This window comes from Carettochelys insculpta, chromosome 13, assembly GCF_033958435.1.
Source record: "Carettochelys insculpta isolate YL-2023 chromosome 13, ASM3395843v1, whole genome shotgun sequence".
Taxonomy (NCBI): Eukaryota; Metazoa; Chordata; order Testudines; family Carettochelyidae; genus Carettochelys; species Carettochelys insculpta.
The window spans coordinates 23,022,732-23,038,475 of NC_134149.1; the positions used below are offsets into that span (position 1 = coordinate 23,022,732).

General features: G+C 42.6%; 1 protein-coding gene across 3 annotated transcripts in view; it reads right to left on the reverse strand.

The window, feature by feature from the left end:
- Positions 1 to 423: 423 nt before the first annotated feature.
- The window catches only part of MTMR8 (myotubularin related protein 8), a 42,621-nt gene continuing 27,300 nt past the window's right edge, over positions 424 to 15,744 (reverse strand). For 2 of the 3 annotated variants that reach the window (XM_075008234.1, XM_075008236.1), the window contains 4 exons: positions 9,252 to 9,452; positions 8,695 to 8,823; positions 8,074 to 8,200; positions 424 to 5,602 (listed from right to left, as the gene is read on the reverse strand). In XM_075008234.1, the coding sequence (XP_074864335.1) occupies positions 5,309 to 5,602; positions 8,074 to 8,200; positions 8,695 to 8,823; positions 9,252 to 9,452 (751 nt within the window). In that variant the 3' untranslated portion in view covers positions 424 to 5,308. The remainder of the gene's footprint in view (positions 5,603 to 8,073; positions 8,201 to 8,694; positions 8,824 to 9,251; positions 9,453 to 15,744) is intronic. The other variant, XM_075008235.1, reaches the window with a different exon arrangement.

Genomic DNA, 15,744 nt, shown 5'->3' on the forward strand with positions numbered 1-15,744 from the left:
TAATATCATTCACGAAGGATCAAACTGGGGCCTCTATAAATAATAAGCAGTACCTTACTTTGCCAGTAAAAGCATGAAAGCAAGCAGGGACTACTTGAGGAGTGAGATACCGGTCAGCATGAGGGGCACAAGGAAGAAAAACATTCTAGTTAATAAAAACAAAAAAGCAGCCATGTAGCACTGTAAAGACTAACAAAATAATTTATTAGGTGATGAGCTTCCATGGGACAGACCCACTTCTTCAGACTGCTTTTTTGTTTTGGTAGATTAGAGACTAACATGGCTCTCTCTCTGTCACTATTCTAGTTAATGTAATTTTTGTGATTTCTAGCAGCCTTGATTTATTTTAAGATTTTAAATTTCAACCCCCAATAGGCATTCACAAGAAAGGAGAGAAACACCACACAAACCTTCCCTTAAAAATGCAAAGACTTCAATTTTATTTTTGTAGTAAATACAAATAAAAATGTAATACAAATGAAGTGTCAGGAGCCAACAAAATTCATTTTGAGAAAAGGACAACATGCTCCTCTAGACATTGTACAAAATGTTTTTAGCAGTGCATCAACTAAACTGGATTATACACAGGCAGATTTGGGGAAAAAGCACATAGGCTTCAATCATATATATATATATATATATATCTTATACAACTGTCTCTCAAGAAATACATTAAAGACAAAATAGCAACTGACAAAGAAACAGCAAAAAAACATTTACAATCTTGAGCCCATTACCAGACAGAATTTTAGATGAGTTCCTACAATAACTAGCTCACGGCTAATATAAGAAAAAAGTATTTGTTGTGCTCTGTTCACAGATGACTCCAAAGCATAACATTAGTACACCGCTATAGTAATACAGATGGATATGAATGAATGCTATGAGAGAAGACATAGGCCAAAACATTATAAGAGTCTTCTTGCATTGCTTTTACAGTTCAAAGATACCAATGGATGCAGCAGCACATGTAGCTTTAATACTTAATCTAACAAATCACATAGACAGCAGTGGCACTGAGCTGTGTACCAGAAATGCTACAAGATTTTAACACAGCCTGCTGTGAGAATTTGCTTAATTATATTAATCAAGTGATGTATAAAGTATTTCAATTAAAGCAAAACAAGTACACTCAGAGAAAGCTTCCCCTACAGGAACCCAGAGAGAGAACGTGCCTGCATGTGATGGGAAGAGAACAAAGAATAATCAGCTTCCAATTCACAATATACATTAGTTATTTCCACATTAAGATGCTAGTCACTCACTGCAAACTGGGGGTGCAAGGGAGAAATTAAAAATAGGAAAAAAGTACTTTTGCTTCCTGCCCCACTGGAATGGTCATCCTCAGATATTTCTTATTGAAGAGCTCCAAGAACCAGGTTTATTCATTAATTTCTTTATTGCATAAGTCACCAGCACTGCAACATATATGGAAGACAACTGCACCTGAACGTGAACTTCAACAATACTGATATGAGCACAAGCAAACAATCTGGCATGTTCTTTAAGGGTCTGATCTCACAAGGAGCAAAGTGCCCAATGCTCAGTAAGCTCAGTGTGACCTGGAAGTGCTAAGCATCTCAGAGGTTTGGGTCCAAAGTGGAACTTTATCCAGAACCTAGTGTCAGTGTAAATCCACAAAAGGCAATTTAATTACACAGGTCATGATCCTACAAAGCGCTAAACTCAACTCCCGATGGATTTCAATAGGAAATGAATGTAGCACACATGTCCAGGAGGTACTCTGTACCTTGTGGAATTGGACCCCTGAAAATTAATCTCTCCCCCCCACAAAAAATGCCTAGCTATTACTACCAGCAATCTCTTTCCCTACCCAGGACTGGTGAGCAAAACTAGCATGCACTCCTATTTGCTTCTTCCCACTAGAAGACTGGTTTCACCTGTTTTTATGGATAGAAAACTCACTAACAGCAGAAATATGCTGTACCAGACAATGCCACCGGAAACAGTGTATAAACTATGTTTCCTTTACCCAAAGAAGGCACAACTATCACTACAGCATCTGGAACCTAATTAAACATTCCCTTTTTCCTTCCAAGCAATGTAGAGAGCACACTAATTCTATTACAACTGCAAGATAAAACTTAAAATTCCAACATTATGAAGCTCATTAAAATATTCTGAAGAATGTGAAAAAAATAAAGCCATATTGCACCTCTTCCACCTTAACCTCTAAAGCATGTTAGAGTATCAACAGTAACAGCAACAGCTTTCTTTGGAACAATACGTTTTACAACCAGATACCCACACACATTGTAACACGATCAGTCTGTAGGATGTGAAGAGACACTACATACAGATGTGCAACTGTTAGATTTCTAATTCAAACACAAAAAACCTCTAGTAAAGAAAGCAGACATTTACACAAACAAGAAACCACCCACACGAAACAGCATGTTTTCTAGTCACAAAAGTCAGAATGGAAAAGGCATGTAATACTGTTGTTTATCACTCCCGGTAAAAGTAGTCTTGACTCAATCACATGAAGGCCACTGGCTCTGGATAAATAAGTTATACAAGAAAAACTAATGTAAGATGTGTTTAAAACAACTGCTCAGTAACAGTTTTTTGGATTTCCTGTTACACTAGTAGTGGCCATATAATCAAGTCACTCAACACCTTATCAGCTGGCACACATTATAATCACAACACAGGCTTCTGCAACCATTCTGGAAGCCACACTAAGTAGGAAGTCAGTGCTAGTTGGTAAGAATCCAGAGGAAAAGCTGCAGTGCTTTATACTGCTTTTAATTTCCTGAATGGAAAGCTTCTAACTAGCAGGTCTTGAGACAGTCCAACAGTGTTATGATATCCCAAGAAACTATGGTATCGTTCTCATGGCTACTACTTTACAGCACTCCGATTAGCACTAGCATTAGTAGAAATTATTTCTGATACAGTCTAATTATACAGACACACACTTTACGACAAACTTTGCTGTAATACAGTTTCCCTTTTAAATGGAGTTCTACATTTTGAAGTTTCACAGCCATGCACAGTTACATTACTGAAAAAAATAAGAGTAAACATCAAGAACACTAACAGCGTGCAGACTAATCCAACCAGTGCTGCATGCACATACTTATAATCAAACCAAGCACACAAGGGATTTGAAGAGACATCAAAACATCAGATTCTTCTAGTTATAAGTAATAGAGGTCATAATGTATCTTTTTTTTAAAAAACACTATGGGTGGTTTATAAGGTACTGTATGAAGACTTTATAAAACATTTCACAAAATGTTTCTGTACGAAGATTAATGTTATATCCAAATCCAACAGTAGTCAGTGGAAATTGTTTTAAAAAACATATCACATTGTACACCATTTTTCATTAAAAGATCACACAGAAGAGTGTTGAAGTTTAAATTGGTCCTGTAAAGTGAATATTGGCCTCATTTGCAATTTTGAAAGTACTCAATTTCAGGAAGGCTTATGTAGGCTTTAATACATCTCTGCTCCTGTCTAGAAAGGAAAGCAAATCTGTACATACTGGTCCTTTACAGAATGGCTCACACAGCAGAAAGCGCCAGTGTGAAATTGATCGCCTATGAAAAGTGTTGCGGAGAAACAGAGGGAAAAGAAATTTTCCTTAAATACAGTTTGCTGTGGAAATCCGAAGTAGTATTTTGAACGATGCACACATTTAGAATTCTGGACCAAGAGACTAGGATTAAGGATGTCTCCTTTTAACCTGAGACAATGATGTTAGTGTGGTAAACATGAAAAAGAAAAATTGGTTAGCATATAGGCTAGTTTGGATTTTAGGAGTTAGGCAGAGCCCTTTTCTGATTAAAGACAAAGGGAGTCAAGAGTGGATTTTCTTTTGTTAAGATGTAGGATTAATTCCCACAAGATGAATGCATTTAAAAAAGTGTTCAACTAATACCAAGATATTAAATGCATACTCATTTAAACAATACAATATTTCTGGTATACATCATAATTTAAATACGTGTAAAAGAATAGGAGCTTTTTGTCCCTATCAGATCTTTTCACCACCAGAATTCTATATTTGATGTGCTTGTTACAGTGTTTAAATCATCTGGGTACTATGCAATTACCTCCCATATACCCTGAAAACAAAGATTTTTATTTTTAAGTGCGACTAAAAACAGCTTACTTTAAAAATCAAAAAAATCCTCACATGGAGAAATAAAGGAAAAAAAAAAGACTTAAAAGGCTTGCCCTCATTGTCTCTTGAAACACTAAACATTTTCCATCTTAACATTTTGTATTACATATATGTGTCACCAGACCCACAATAGGCAGTTTGGGCAAGAAAATCAACTGAGATAGTGAGAGCAACACAAGTTAGCCAGTTTCATTTCTACCATTTACATAGTTTTACTTCCCCACTCCACACACTGATCAGTTTGAACTCTAAAGACAGACTGCAGTCAGTTTCACCTTCAGGTTTATATGCTCCACAAACAGGACAGCAACAGTGTGTTTTTGTGTGGCTCAAGAACTTTAAATTGAGATAAAATATCCTGAGACATGTTAGAGTTTAAAAGAAAAAAAAAACAAAAAAACACACAATGCTAGTAGTTCAGGTGACCATCTGAGATCCTAGGGAGGCTGGCAGCAGTGACACATACAAAAAGAGTTTTAAAAACAAACCACAAAATAATCACATACAACAGGTTATAACAAATAATAAAAATTACATTGCCATGGTTGGACATTAAAGATGGTCTCAATATAAAAAGGCACAGTTCCTTACAAATGTGCATAGGAAACAAAAATAATTAATCAACCTCTGCCACACAGTGTAGGATTCCATGCGCAGCATCATTAAACAGCTAGGAAAAGCCTTTTTAGCATATCCACATATTAAGGTGAACCAAAATGGCATTTACATTCTTTCATTGCCAAAACATAAATCACATCTCTCCCACTCCAGTTATAAGTATTGTGTGGCTTTTAACCCCTAATGTCAAAATGATCAAAAGCATCTTTAAACTCAGAAATTCCAGTAATGGAAATCATCTTTAAACCCTAGCAGGAGAGACCACATTTTCACTGGAAAATGAGGTTTATACTTCAGTCATAATAGCTTTCTGGGCAGCTCTGCATGCACATTCATCTTTTGATCTGTGGTGATGTAACCCAAAGTGAAAGTAAAGTCCTTTCTCTAAATTGTTCACACAGAGAACAGCCCCTCCACACACACTAACAGTTGAATGTACACTGTCGAGGTGGCTGTGCCTTCACAGGGCACAGATTTTTGCATACCTTACTGCCACTTTTACATGGCTCTCACAGAGTACACAATGACAGCTAATCACTGGTGCTGCAATGTTTCTTTCTTAGTGACCGATTCTATAACTTCCAGGGTTCTGTTAACGTCAGCAAGGTCATGGTGACTAGCAAGGTCCTCTTTGCTCTTTTGGTCCTGATCAGGCATGACGACAACTTCCTCCACTACGGCTCCATTGGTTAACAGAGTGGGTGGTTCACTTTCGTAATCTTGGGGGGTGTTCAGCATTGGTGTTTTGGAAGACTCAACTGAGGCATTTATAATTTTAGATAAGGAGCAAACTTCATCTGGCAGGGAACCATCTAGGAAGGGCAGCTTCTATATCAGTAGAAAGGAATGAGTGAAAAAGGTGAACAAAAGCTCAGACTCCCTGACATCCCAGTATTATCTGACCAAATGTTAATCGTCTTGAAAATATTCTCTCGTTTACCAGTCCTGAGCTCTGCATCTCCTAGGTCAAAGCCTCTTTTGCAGAAAGCACTATAATACCTTATGTATAATCTACCTGCAACATAGCATTTATAAGAATACCAGAAACAAGGCTTTTCATAGAACAAATGTGTTTGTGCTAGCAAATCTACTATTGTCGTTAGTCACACTAATGTAGTCGAGGACCCAAACACCTTCTCATTTGGTATTTTTAGATGCCTAGCAGCACAGGCAAAAAGGAAATCAAACAGGCACCATTCCTCATAGAGGCTGTCTCTACACTAGCCCAAAACTTTGAAATGGCCATGCAAATGGCCATTTCGAAGTTTACTAATGAAACGCTGAAATACTTATTCAGCGCCTCATTAGAATGCCGGCAGCCACAGCATTTGGAAATTGACGCGGCTCGCCACCGCGCAGCTCATCCAGATGGGGCTCCTTTTTAAAAGGAACCCACCAGCTTCGAAATCCCCTTATTCCTAACAGCAGATGGGAATAAGGGGATTTCGAAGATGGTGGGGTCTTTTCTAAAAGAAGCCCCATCTGGACGAACCGCATCAATTTCGGAGTGCTGTGGCTGCTGGTATTCTAATGAGGCACTGAATATGTATTTCAGCATTTCATTAGTAAACTCTGAAATGGCCATTTGCATGGCCATTTCAAAGTTTTGGGCTAGTGTACACATAGCCAGAGTGAGGTTTACCTATTTTAAAATAAGTGTTGTGTAGATGCAAGGGTAGTTACTTTGAAATAACAGCTGCTACTTCAAAATAACTTTGCTGTGTAGACCTACTCTCAGGCCGTGTCTACACTAGCCAAAAACTTCGAAATGGCCATGCAAATGGCCATTTTGAAGTTTACTAATGAAGCGCTGAAATACATATTCAGCGCTTCATTCGTATGCGGGCAGCTGCGGGCGCTTCGAAATTGACGCGGCTCACTGCTGCTTGGCTTGTCCAGACGGGGCTCCTTTTCGAAAGGACCCCGGCTACTTCGAAGTCCCCTTATTCCTAACAGCAGATGGGAATAAGGGGACTTCGAAGTAGCCAGGGTCCTTTTGAAAAGGAGCCCCGTCTGGACAAGCCACGCGGCGGCGAGCCGCATCAATTTCGAAGCGTTGCAGCTGCCCGCATACGAATGAGGCGCTGAATATGTATTTCAGCGCTTCATTAGTAAACTTCGAAATGGCCATTTGCACGGCCATTTCGAAATTTTTGGCTAGTGTAGACACTGACTCAGTGTGTTACTGCTGCAAAAAACAGCAAACGTTCTTGGATGTGTTAACAGGAATGTTGTAAGGAGGACATGAGAAGTAATTTTTCTCCTCTTCTCTGCACCAATTAGACCTCCCCTGGAGTATTGTGTCCAGTTCTGGGTACCACATTTCAATAAAGATGTGAACAAACTGGAGAAAGTCCAGAAGACAGGAACAGAAATGATTAAAGGTCTAGAAAACATGACCTATGAGGGAAGATTGAAGGAACTGAGTTTGTTTAGTCTGTAAAAGAGAAGACAGAGGAGACATAACAGTTTTCAAGTACCCAAAAGCTTTCTACAAGGAAGAGGGAGAAAAATTATTCTCTTTAATCTCTGGTGCTAGGAAAAAGAAACAATGGGCTTAAATTGCAGCAAAGAAGGTTTAAATTGGACATTAGGAAAAACTTCTTAACAGTCAGGCTAGTTAATCACTGGAATAAATTGCTTAAGGGGTTGTGGAATCTCCGTCATTGGATATTTTTAAGAGCAGGTAGACAAATACTGGTCAGGAATGGCCTAGATGGTTCTTGTTCCTGCCATGAGTGCACAGGAATGGACTTGAAGACCTCTCAAGGTTGCTTCCAGTTCTATGATTCTATGTACAAAGCTATTGATTTTAAATAGTGGATCTACACAATTTTTGCTACCTGGGGAATTTGCATCCTCATTTTTCTCCATAAAAGTTGATCAGATTTAAGAAAACATCTATATTTAGAATGTTTTGTTGTTGATTCTGGTGAAAATAGAGGGATTAACTATACTAGAGATTTAACTGTTTTGTACTTCTGGAGTTGCATAGCCCATACAGCTACAGTGCTCGCTTTTCCCAGGTACTTCAACCCTGTTTTGGGGTTGCAACTCTGTGAGGAAGAGAATGTGATCTATTTACCCTTTGGTCCCTATTTTGCCAGAGAATTAACTGTAATAAGATTGTGAACACTAAGTAAACAGATTACCTAGATATCGTGAAACTAGTGCTGAGATTGCAACCTTGGCTGGATTTGCATCAGTCATCTAGCGATACATGGCTCCACTGTTCTAGTGTCAGGTAAATTTGCTAATATCACCATGCAGCTGTGTCCATGATCATGTGCAGTACTTACATTTTCCAGTTCCATTGCATTGTCCTCCAACTTCATCTTCTGGCTCATGCAGTTGAGGAGATGGTCCAACACACATTGCTTTGGATGCATCCCTTTATCAAAGCGGTTATACATTCCACACCAAAACCTCAAAAACAGAAAGCAAAGGAATTAAACCACCTGTTGTATTTTGTTGGGTGTGATGGGGCAATTCCTCCTGTTAAAGAAGATATATTCCACTAGTTTAGGCCAGACCAGAAGAATCTGTCTCAGTCTGAAGAAGTGGGTCTGTCCCACGAAAGCTCACCTAATAAACCATTTTGCTAGTCTTTAAAGTGCTACTTGACTGCTTTTTTGTTTTGATAGTGTATAGACTAGCATGGCTTCCTCTTTGGTACTATTCAGGGAGGAGAATAGTTGAAGAGTAAATACTACTTAAAATAATAGTGCTTGCACTTATTTAGTAGTTACCTGTCAGTTTCAAACTGCTTTACTATTTGCAAAGCATTGTTATCCTCATTTTAGAGATGAGGAAATGGAGGCGCAAAGAGGTCAAGTGATTCACCCAAGGACACAAGACAAGGTATTTTAGTTACCACTTCCATTCCTGTGAAAAAGGTCCTCCTCCAATAAGTGACTTACTGGAAACTGAAAGGCAGAGTGTTTGGCTTAAGATCCTTGTACGCGGTGAACCCCTTATACAGAGGATTCCTGAACTCCTGCTTCTTCTGTATTAGGAAAGGCCACAAGGAGTGAGTCTTCTCAAAGATCCTGTCAATTACAATTAAGTCTAATCATTAACATTTACAAACAGAGTTAATATAATTCTAGCTGCACTGTTCAGGATTTGAGTAGAGCTACATAGGGATTTTCTTTTCTACATTGCAATTTGCGTGCTTTACAAAGACATGAACAACTGTGCAAGCCATGGGGAGCTGATAATTTAAATTAGACAATGGATGGAGTACAGGGAAGAGGAATAAAATTGAATAAAACAGTTGCAAATTTTTGTGGAGTTGCTATTTAAAACAGAGTTTTGGGGTGATGGTCCTCTCTATACATGAGATTAAGTCTTTCATATGGCAGAGTATATGCAAGAATCAAGAGAATTTATCCCTTAACCTATGATTACCTTTCCAATTAAATTTTAAGAGAGTTTAGAGACTTCCAGACCTTTGCCCCATGAACTGCCAACTCACTTCAGATCCTCTCGTTCCCTATGGCAAGTCCCAAGGAAGTTGCCAAACTGGCAGGAGTAGACATGATCATGGATTTCAAGAAGAAACCGCTCATTGAATTCAAATGCACAGGGAAACTGCTGCATAAGCTGCCAGACACATTCAGTGAACTGAGTGAAGACTGGAGACACTTCCTTTGGGTCACCATCCAGATGGCCACACCTGGAGAGTAAGAAAGCAAGCTACAAGGTTGCATCCCACAATATTCAACAATAAGAGAAACTCCGACTACCATATGACCTTACGATTTACTCTCTCTCAAGGTGAGGTGACCCCAGTAAGTCACTATGTATCATGTCTGGCTTAGGTGCTGCTACACTACTTTCCACATCAGTGCCAGCTCCTGAGGTTGGAAGGTTCTGGGGCGCACAGGACTGAGGCACTTGGTACTGAGGGCAACAGTCCACCAATGTAATGGGTATCACGTCATATCTTGGAACCTGATACCAGGAAACTGGAAGGATCTTGACAAACAAGTCTGTACTGTAAATATGGATAACTCATGTCTCAGTTTGCTTGGCTCATCTCTAGAGCAGACAAACAGGGCCTCCAGTACTGGTGACCCAAGAGATGCAGGTGCAGTCTGGGGTCAGCAGCACACTAACAGAGACTGGCCAGGTGTCCGAGGCTTAGCTGCACCCCTTCTCTCAGTATCGGAGGAATCTTGTATCGATCTCAAGGAGGAACAGCTTCAGACAGGCTTCCCTTACTGTGTGTGCATTTGGACAAAATGACAAAAAATATTGTTCACTCTTTCTTCAAAACTTGAAAAAGCATACAGAAAGTTATTTACATTTTATGTGGCCCTTCCTTTACAGGCATTGGTTTCTGGCTTTAGAAAAACCAAAGAGGTGAAAAAAACCCAGTTTCTTACCTTTATAACGGTTGTTCTTTGAGATGAATTGCTCATGTCCATTCCAATTAGGTGTGTGCATGCCATCGAAAAACTTTTCCCCTCAGCAGCATCCATGGGTTAGCTGTGGAGACCCCTAGAATGGCACCAAGACAACAGTGCATATATACCACAGCCGATCCTCTCCCCACTCAGTTCCTTCTTGGCACAACTACTCTGACAGAGGGGAGGTGGGTTGATCTTGGAATGGACATAAGCAGCACATCTTGAAGAACAGTTACAAATAAGTAAGTAACCATTTCTTCTTTGAGCGTTTCCTCATGTCAGTTCCAATTAGTAATTCCCAGGCAGCTATCGGAGGGGTCAGAGTTCACTGATCAGCTGTCTGTAACGCCACCATGCCAAAGGTGGCTTCGTCCCTGGCCTGTTCATGAATTGCACAATGAGTTGTGAAAGTATCCACAGAGGATTAGGAAGTTGCTTGCAAATGTCCTGGACAGGGACAAGAACAAGGAATGCAATTGAAGAAGCAGGTGCTCAAGTGGAGTGGACCCATTGCAGGACTGGGTCCCTGACTTGCAGGCAGAGCCTGTCCATCCCTTTTAGAAAACAGGTCACCAGCTAACTTCCAAAAAACCAACTGGCCTTCCTACCCTAGTTGGAAAGCCAAAATCGCTGCCAGATGAACCCTTAAGGAAGGCACTGACAGGCTTTGCTGCTTCAAGTACAGCAGGTAATCCAGAATAAGGGGTATTGGGGCCTACTTAGGCTGAATGTTTTTCTGTTGATCCCAGATAGAACAACTTTTTTTATTTGGCAGCCTAAGTCACGTGTGTAAAGGGCTTCTTTCGAAACATTGTGAACATCCTCAGGGCACTGGCGCTTCACAGGACTTAACCACAGAGCAGCCATGCTGCAATGTGGAGGCACTGAAGATAAGGATGTTGGAGGTATGAGTGGTCCTGAGTTAGCAGGTCTGGAACCAAAGGCAGAGGTAGGGTGTAACCACTGACATGTTTAGCATGATTGTGAACCAAAGCTGCCTGGGCTAGGCAGGTACCATCAGGATCATTCAAACTTTGTCCTGACCTATTTTGTGTAGGATCTTGTGGATAAGCGGGAATGGAGGAAAGGTGTACAGCATCTGCCAATGAGCCTGGACTGAGGATGCAAAAGGAGCAAATGGTCTAGCACTTCTCGTTCTGATGAGTCCCAAAGTGGTCCGTTCGGAGAAAGCCCCACCTGCAGAAGAGCAACTGGACTATATCTGGATAGAGGGAACAGTCGTGAGCGCAGAATGAACGAATGAGGATGTCTGCTAGCACATTCTGTGAACCCGTCACACAGGAGGCTTCCACATGTATTTGATTCCATATGCAGAACTCCCACCACTTAATGTCTTCTTGACACAGGGGAGAGGAGCAAACACCACCTTGTCTGTTTATATACAACATTGCTCTGGTATTGTCCATCTGGACCAAACCACAGTTGCCCATCAACTGCTTCCAAAATGTTCAGCATGTCAAGCGAACTGCCTGCAGCTCCTGAACACTGATGTGGAGCTGGAGGGTGAGCAACAATCAGACCCTGCATCCTGAGTTCATCCAAGTGAGCTCCCCAGCCTAGGTCCAATGTATCTGTGACGCAACATTGACAAGCCAGGGGTACAGGAAGTGGAAAGGAATCCCCACACGTCACAGTTTACGTCCTCACCATAGTGCTTGGGAAGTGCAAAAGGTCGAGGATCAGATGAGACATGTTGAGGAATCTCTGGCTGGGGAGAGATGCCCTGGTGGATCAAGCCTAGATGGGCTCCAATGAAGTCTATTCTCTGAGTCTAGATGGGCTCCCATCAAGTCTATCCCCTGAAGCCAGGGTGGATTTTTCCACACTGAATATTAGGTACAATTGCTGGAAGCTCCATCGCACCAGGAACAACTGCTGTTTTATCACTGATCTGGAGGATCACTTTATCAGCCTTTCGTCCAAACAGTGGTAAACCTGGACACCCCTGTGATGGAGAAAAGCAGCTATGGCTGCCAGGCATTTTTTGAACACTGAAGGCACCACTGACAGGCCAAAGGATGGCTCAATCCTAGTGCCAAGGAACTGTCTGTTTTGAAGTATTATGGATACACATCCTTCAAATTGAGGACAGCGTACCAGTTGCCCAGATCCAAAGAGTGAATAAAGGTTGGTAAGGAGAGCATGCAGAACTTCAGCTTTTTCAGGTACCTGTTTAATTCTTGCAGGTCTAGGACAGGCTGAAACCCCTGCTTGGGCTTGGGAATAAGAAAATAGTGAGAATAAAACCCCGTATACTGGAACTCTCGAGGGACCTTTTCTATTGCTCCCAGATGAAGGAGCAAAAGTACATCCTGTTGAAGGAGCTGCATGTGAGAGAGGTCTCTGAAGAGGGACATAGGGAAAAGGGTGGGAAGATAGGGTAGACAGGAACTGGAGGGCATACCCCTATTCCACTGTGTCCAAGACCCACTTGTTTATAGTGATCTAGGTCCAAGCATGGTAAAACTGGGATAAATGGTGCCCAAACCTGGGAAATGGATCTGGGAAAAAGACTGGAGGAGTGTCATCCTCAAGTGCACCTTCAAAAGTTCTGCCTGGTGTTCTGGGACTGGTAGGAAGAGACGTGTCCTTAATTATTATTACTATTATAATTAAAAAGGAGCTTGGAGGCCTCCTGCAATTCCAGCGATTGCCCCAGAAAGAAAAGTCCTGCCTCTGTTGAGGAGGATAGAGTGGAGGTGATGGAGGTTTGAAATGCTTTCTCTGGGTGGCTGGGGTGTGGAGGCCCAAAGGCTTCACTGTTGCTCAGGTATCCTTAAGGCTATGAAACCTGGAGGTGGTCTGTTCCACAAACAAACCTGACCCATCGAAGAGCAGATCTTGGATTGTTTGCTGAACCTCTGGGAGTATCTCAGAGACCTGGAGCCACAAGAAGCAATGCATTGTGATGCCTGTCACCATTGTGCATCCTGACAAGTCAGCTGCATTTAGTGTGGCTTGCAACAGCGCAGGAGATCATCTTGCCTTCCTGCATAAGGGCCTCACACTTAGTATGGGATTCTGAAGGAAGAAGTTCCTTAAAAGAGGCCAAGATATTATCATAGTGACTAAAGAGTGCTTTCTGGTTGGCAATCTTTAACCGAAGACTCCCAGTTGAGCACGCTTTCCTGACCAGCAGGTCCAGTTTGTTGGCCTCTTTCAACTTTGGAGCAGGCCCTTGCTGACCCTGCCGCTCTTTAGCATTGGCCATATGTGTTACCAAAGCGCCCAGCTGCAGGTGGGTCAATCTGTATTTGTAGCCCCTTGAGGGGATGAAGAACTTCCTTTCCACACCCTTTGTAGTGGGAGAGATGGAAGCTGGAGTCTGCCACAGGGACTTTGTCATGGAGGAGATTGTTTTTGTGAATGGCAGTGCCGCTCTGGAAGGGGTCTTTGTGGTCAAGAGGTCCACCATGGGATTAACATCCTCCACCACCTCCTCTACTTGCACAGCCAGGTTACTGGCCACCCTTCTAAGGAATTTCTGATGGCCGTTATTATCCATAGGGTGTAGAAATGTGGATGACAAGGAGGGGGGCCATCAAGCCAAGGCCATCTGCACTCTGTAGCCAACTGCACAGCCTGCACTTTTGCCACTTCCTGATCCCTGGTGCCACATCCAGTGCTGGGGCAGTATGCAGTTCCTGTACCAGGATGTGCAGGGCCAGCGTCCAGGGGCTCCACCAAGTCAGTGCTAAAGGGGACAAGAGCCCCTGGCTTTGGAGACAGGGTCAGAGCCTCTGCCGGAGCCAGGGAAAATACAGCTTGATGCCGCTGACCTCATCTGGGACTTGTGCCTTGGGGCTGGCATGAAGGCACAATCTTCGCTCCAGTCAGGGTCTCTGACTAGGGATGCCGACATAGTCCCCTTTCTGTTGAATGCTATAAAAATGACTTGAAACCCATGCCTTGAGCCTAATGATATGCCTACAGGATACATATAGGCCATTCCAGAGGGCTTTGCCACTGCGGAGGCCACATCATTACCGAGGCCTGGCTGTCTTTGCGGTGCTGGGAGAAGCAGTGCAGGGACCTCCAGGATCTATATGACAACAGCTCAGAACCAGATGTTTAGCTGGAGCACAATGACCATGGGGGAGCTGTTGGTGACAGCCTTTCTGACTGCTGTTTTGGGATTAGGTCTCTGGAAGACTGGCATCATGGAGATTGCCCTCTGGAATGATGCCAGGAGGTGCAGCAATAAGACAACAGTGACCAACTCATCACTGCTGGGTTTCCTTTTGGTGCCAGTGGCCCTGGACCCAGTGATGGACCTGGCTGCTGCACCAGAGAAGCTTTTGGGGATACAGATTAGCTGGACATCAACGCTATTAAATCCCTGGCTGCACTGTAAGTCTCAGGAACAGATAGCATATCTACATCCCATATCTGGCTGTCCCCAGTGGGAAACCCCAGCAGTACTGGACTTGATGGTCCCATTTACAGGGTTAGAGCCAACAGGGCCATCTCATCCTGGTCAGCAGGTGGGTGCCCCAGCATGGGAACACACCCATTTCAGCTTGGCTGCCTTGGCAGTCAGTGACTTGCTCCGTCTAGATTGTTTCCGAATTTTCATGGCACTGGAGAGTGGAATAGGTGCCATGCTGCTGGTGCTGTCATCTTTGGCACTGAGCTTTCATCGAGGTCTCCTTCTGCGCTGGTAGAGAGCCCCGTATCAATGGAGGTGCACTACGCATCGAGGTCTGCTTCATTGCCAGAGCAGGCTGCACTAGTTGGGGGTTAAGAGAGCACCCCAGGAGTATCTGCTTATGTCTCTACTGTCTTGTTCCTCCATGGTCTTGTGCAAAAATCCTCACAAATCTTAAACTTGTGTGTTTAAGGAGTGCCTCCCCAAGATACTTTAAATAGGAGCTGTGGAGGAGGAAGGAGTGTCTCCTGTTGGCACAAAACTTCTTGTGGCAGACACAGAGCTTAAACCTATGAGTCAGACACATGCCCTAACCCCAGGGAAGAGGAAGAGAAACAAACATGCTCCCCATTAAGACCTAGCTATTAACACGAATGGCTAACTAATTATTAACAAAGAAACTGCATCTGACGAAGCAGGACTTTACCCACGAAAGCTTATGCTCCAAAATTTCTGTAGTCTAAGGTACCACAGGACTTCTTGTTGTTAACAAAGAAACTACCTGTTTAGACTACAGGTAACACTATGGGGAGAAAGGGGAGAAAATGCTTGCTCAAGGAAAGAGACAGAAACCTCCAAGACTATCACAGGTGGTAAGAAAGAAATGAGCAGTGGGGGTGGGAGGGAAGGGCTGGCTTTGAAATGTATGTACTGTTATCTCTGCATCACTCTTGGGATCTCCACAGACACCCTACAGATGCTGCTGGGGGAAATACTTTGTGAAGACTGTGCATGCAGGAGGCACACGCCTAATTGGAACCAACATGAGCAAGCAGTTGATGAAGAACAGTCCTTCGCACAAAGGGAGTAACTGTGGAATTTGTTTGCATTGCAGTTAACTTTCAGATATGTTCTTCTAAGGCAACATTATGTGGATCTCTACATTT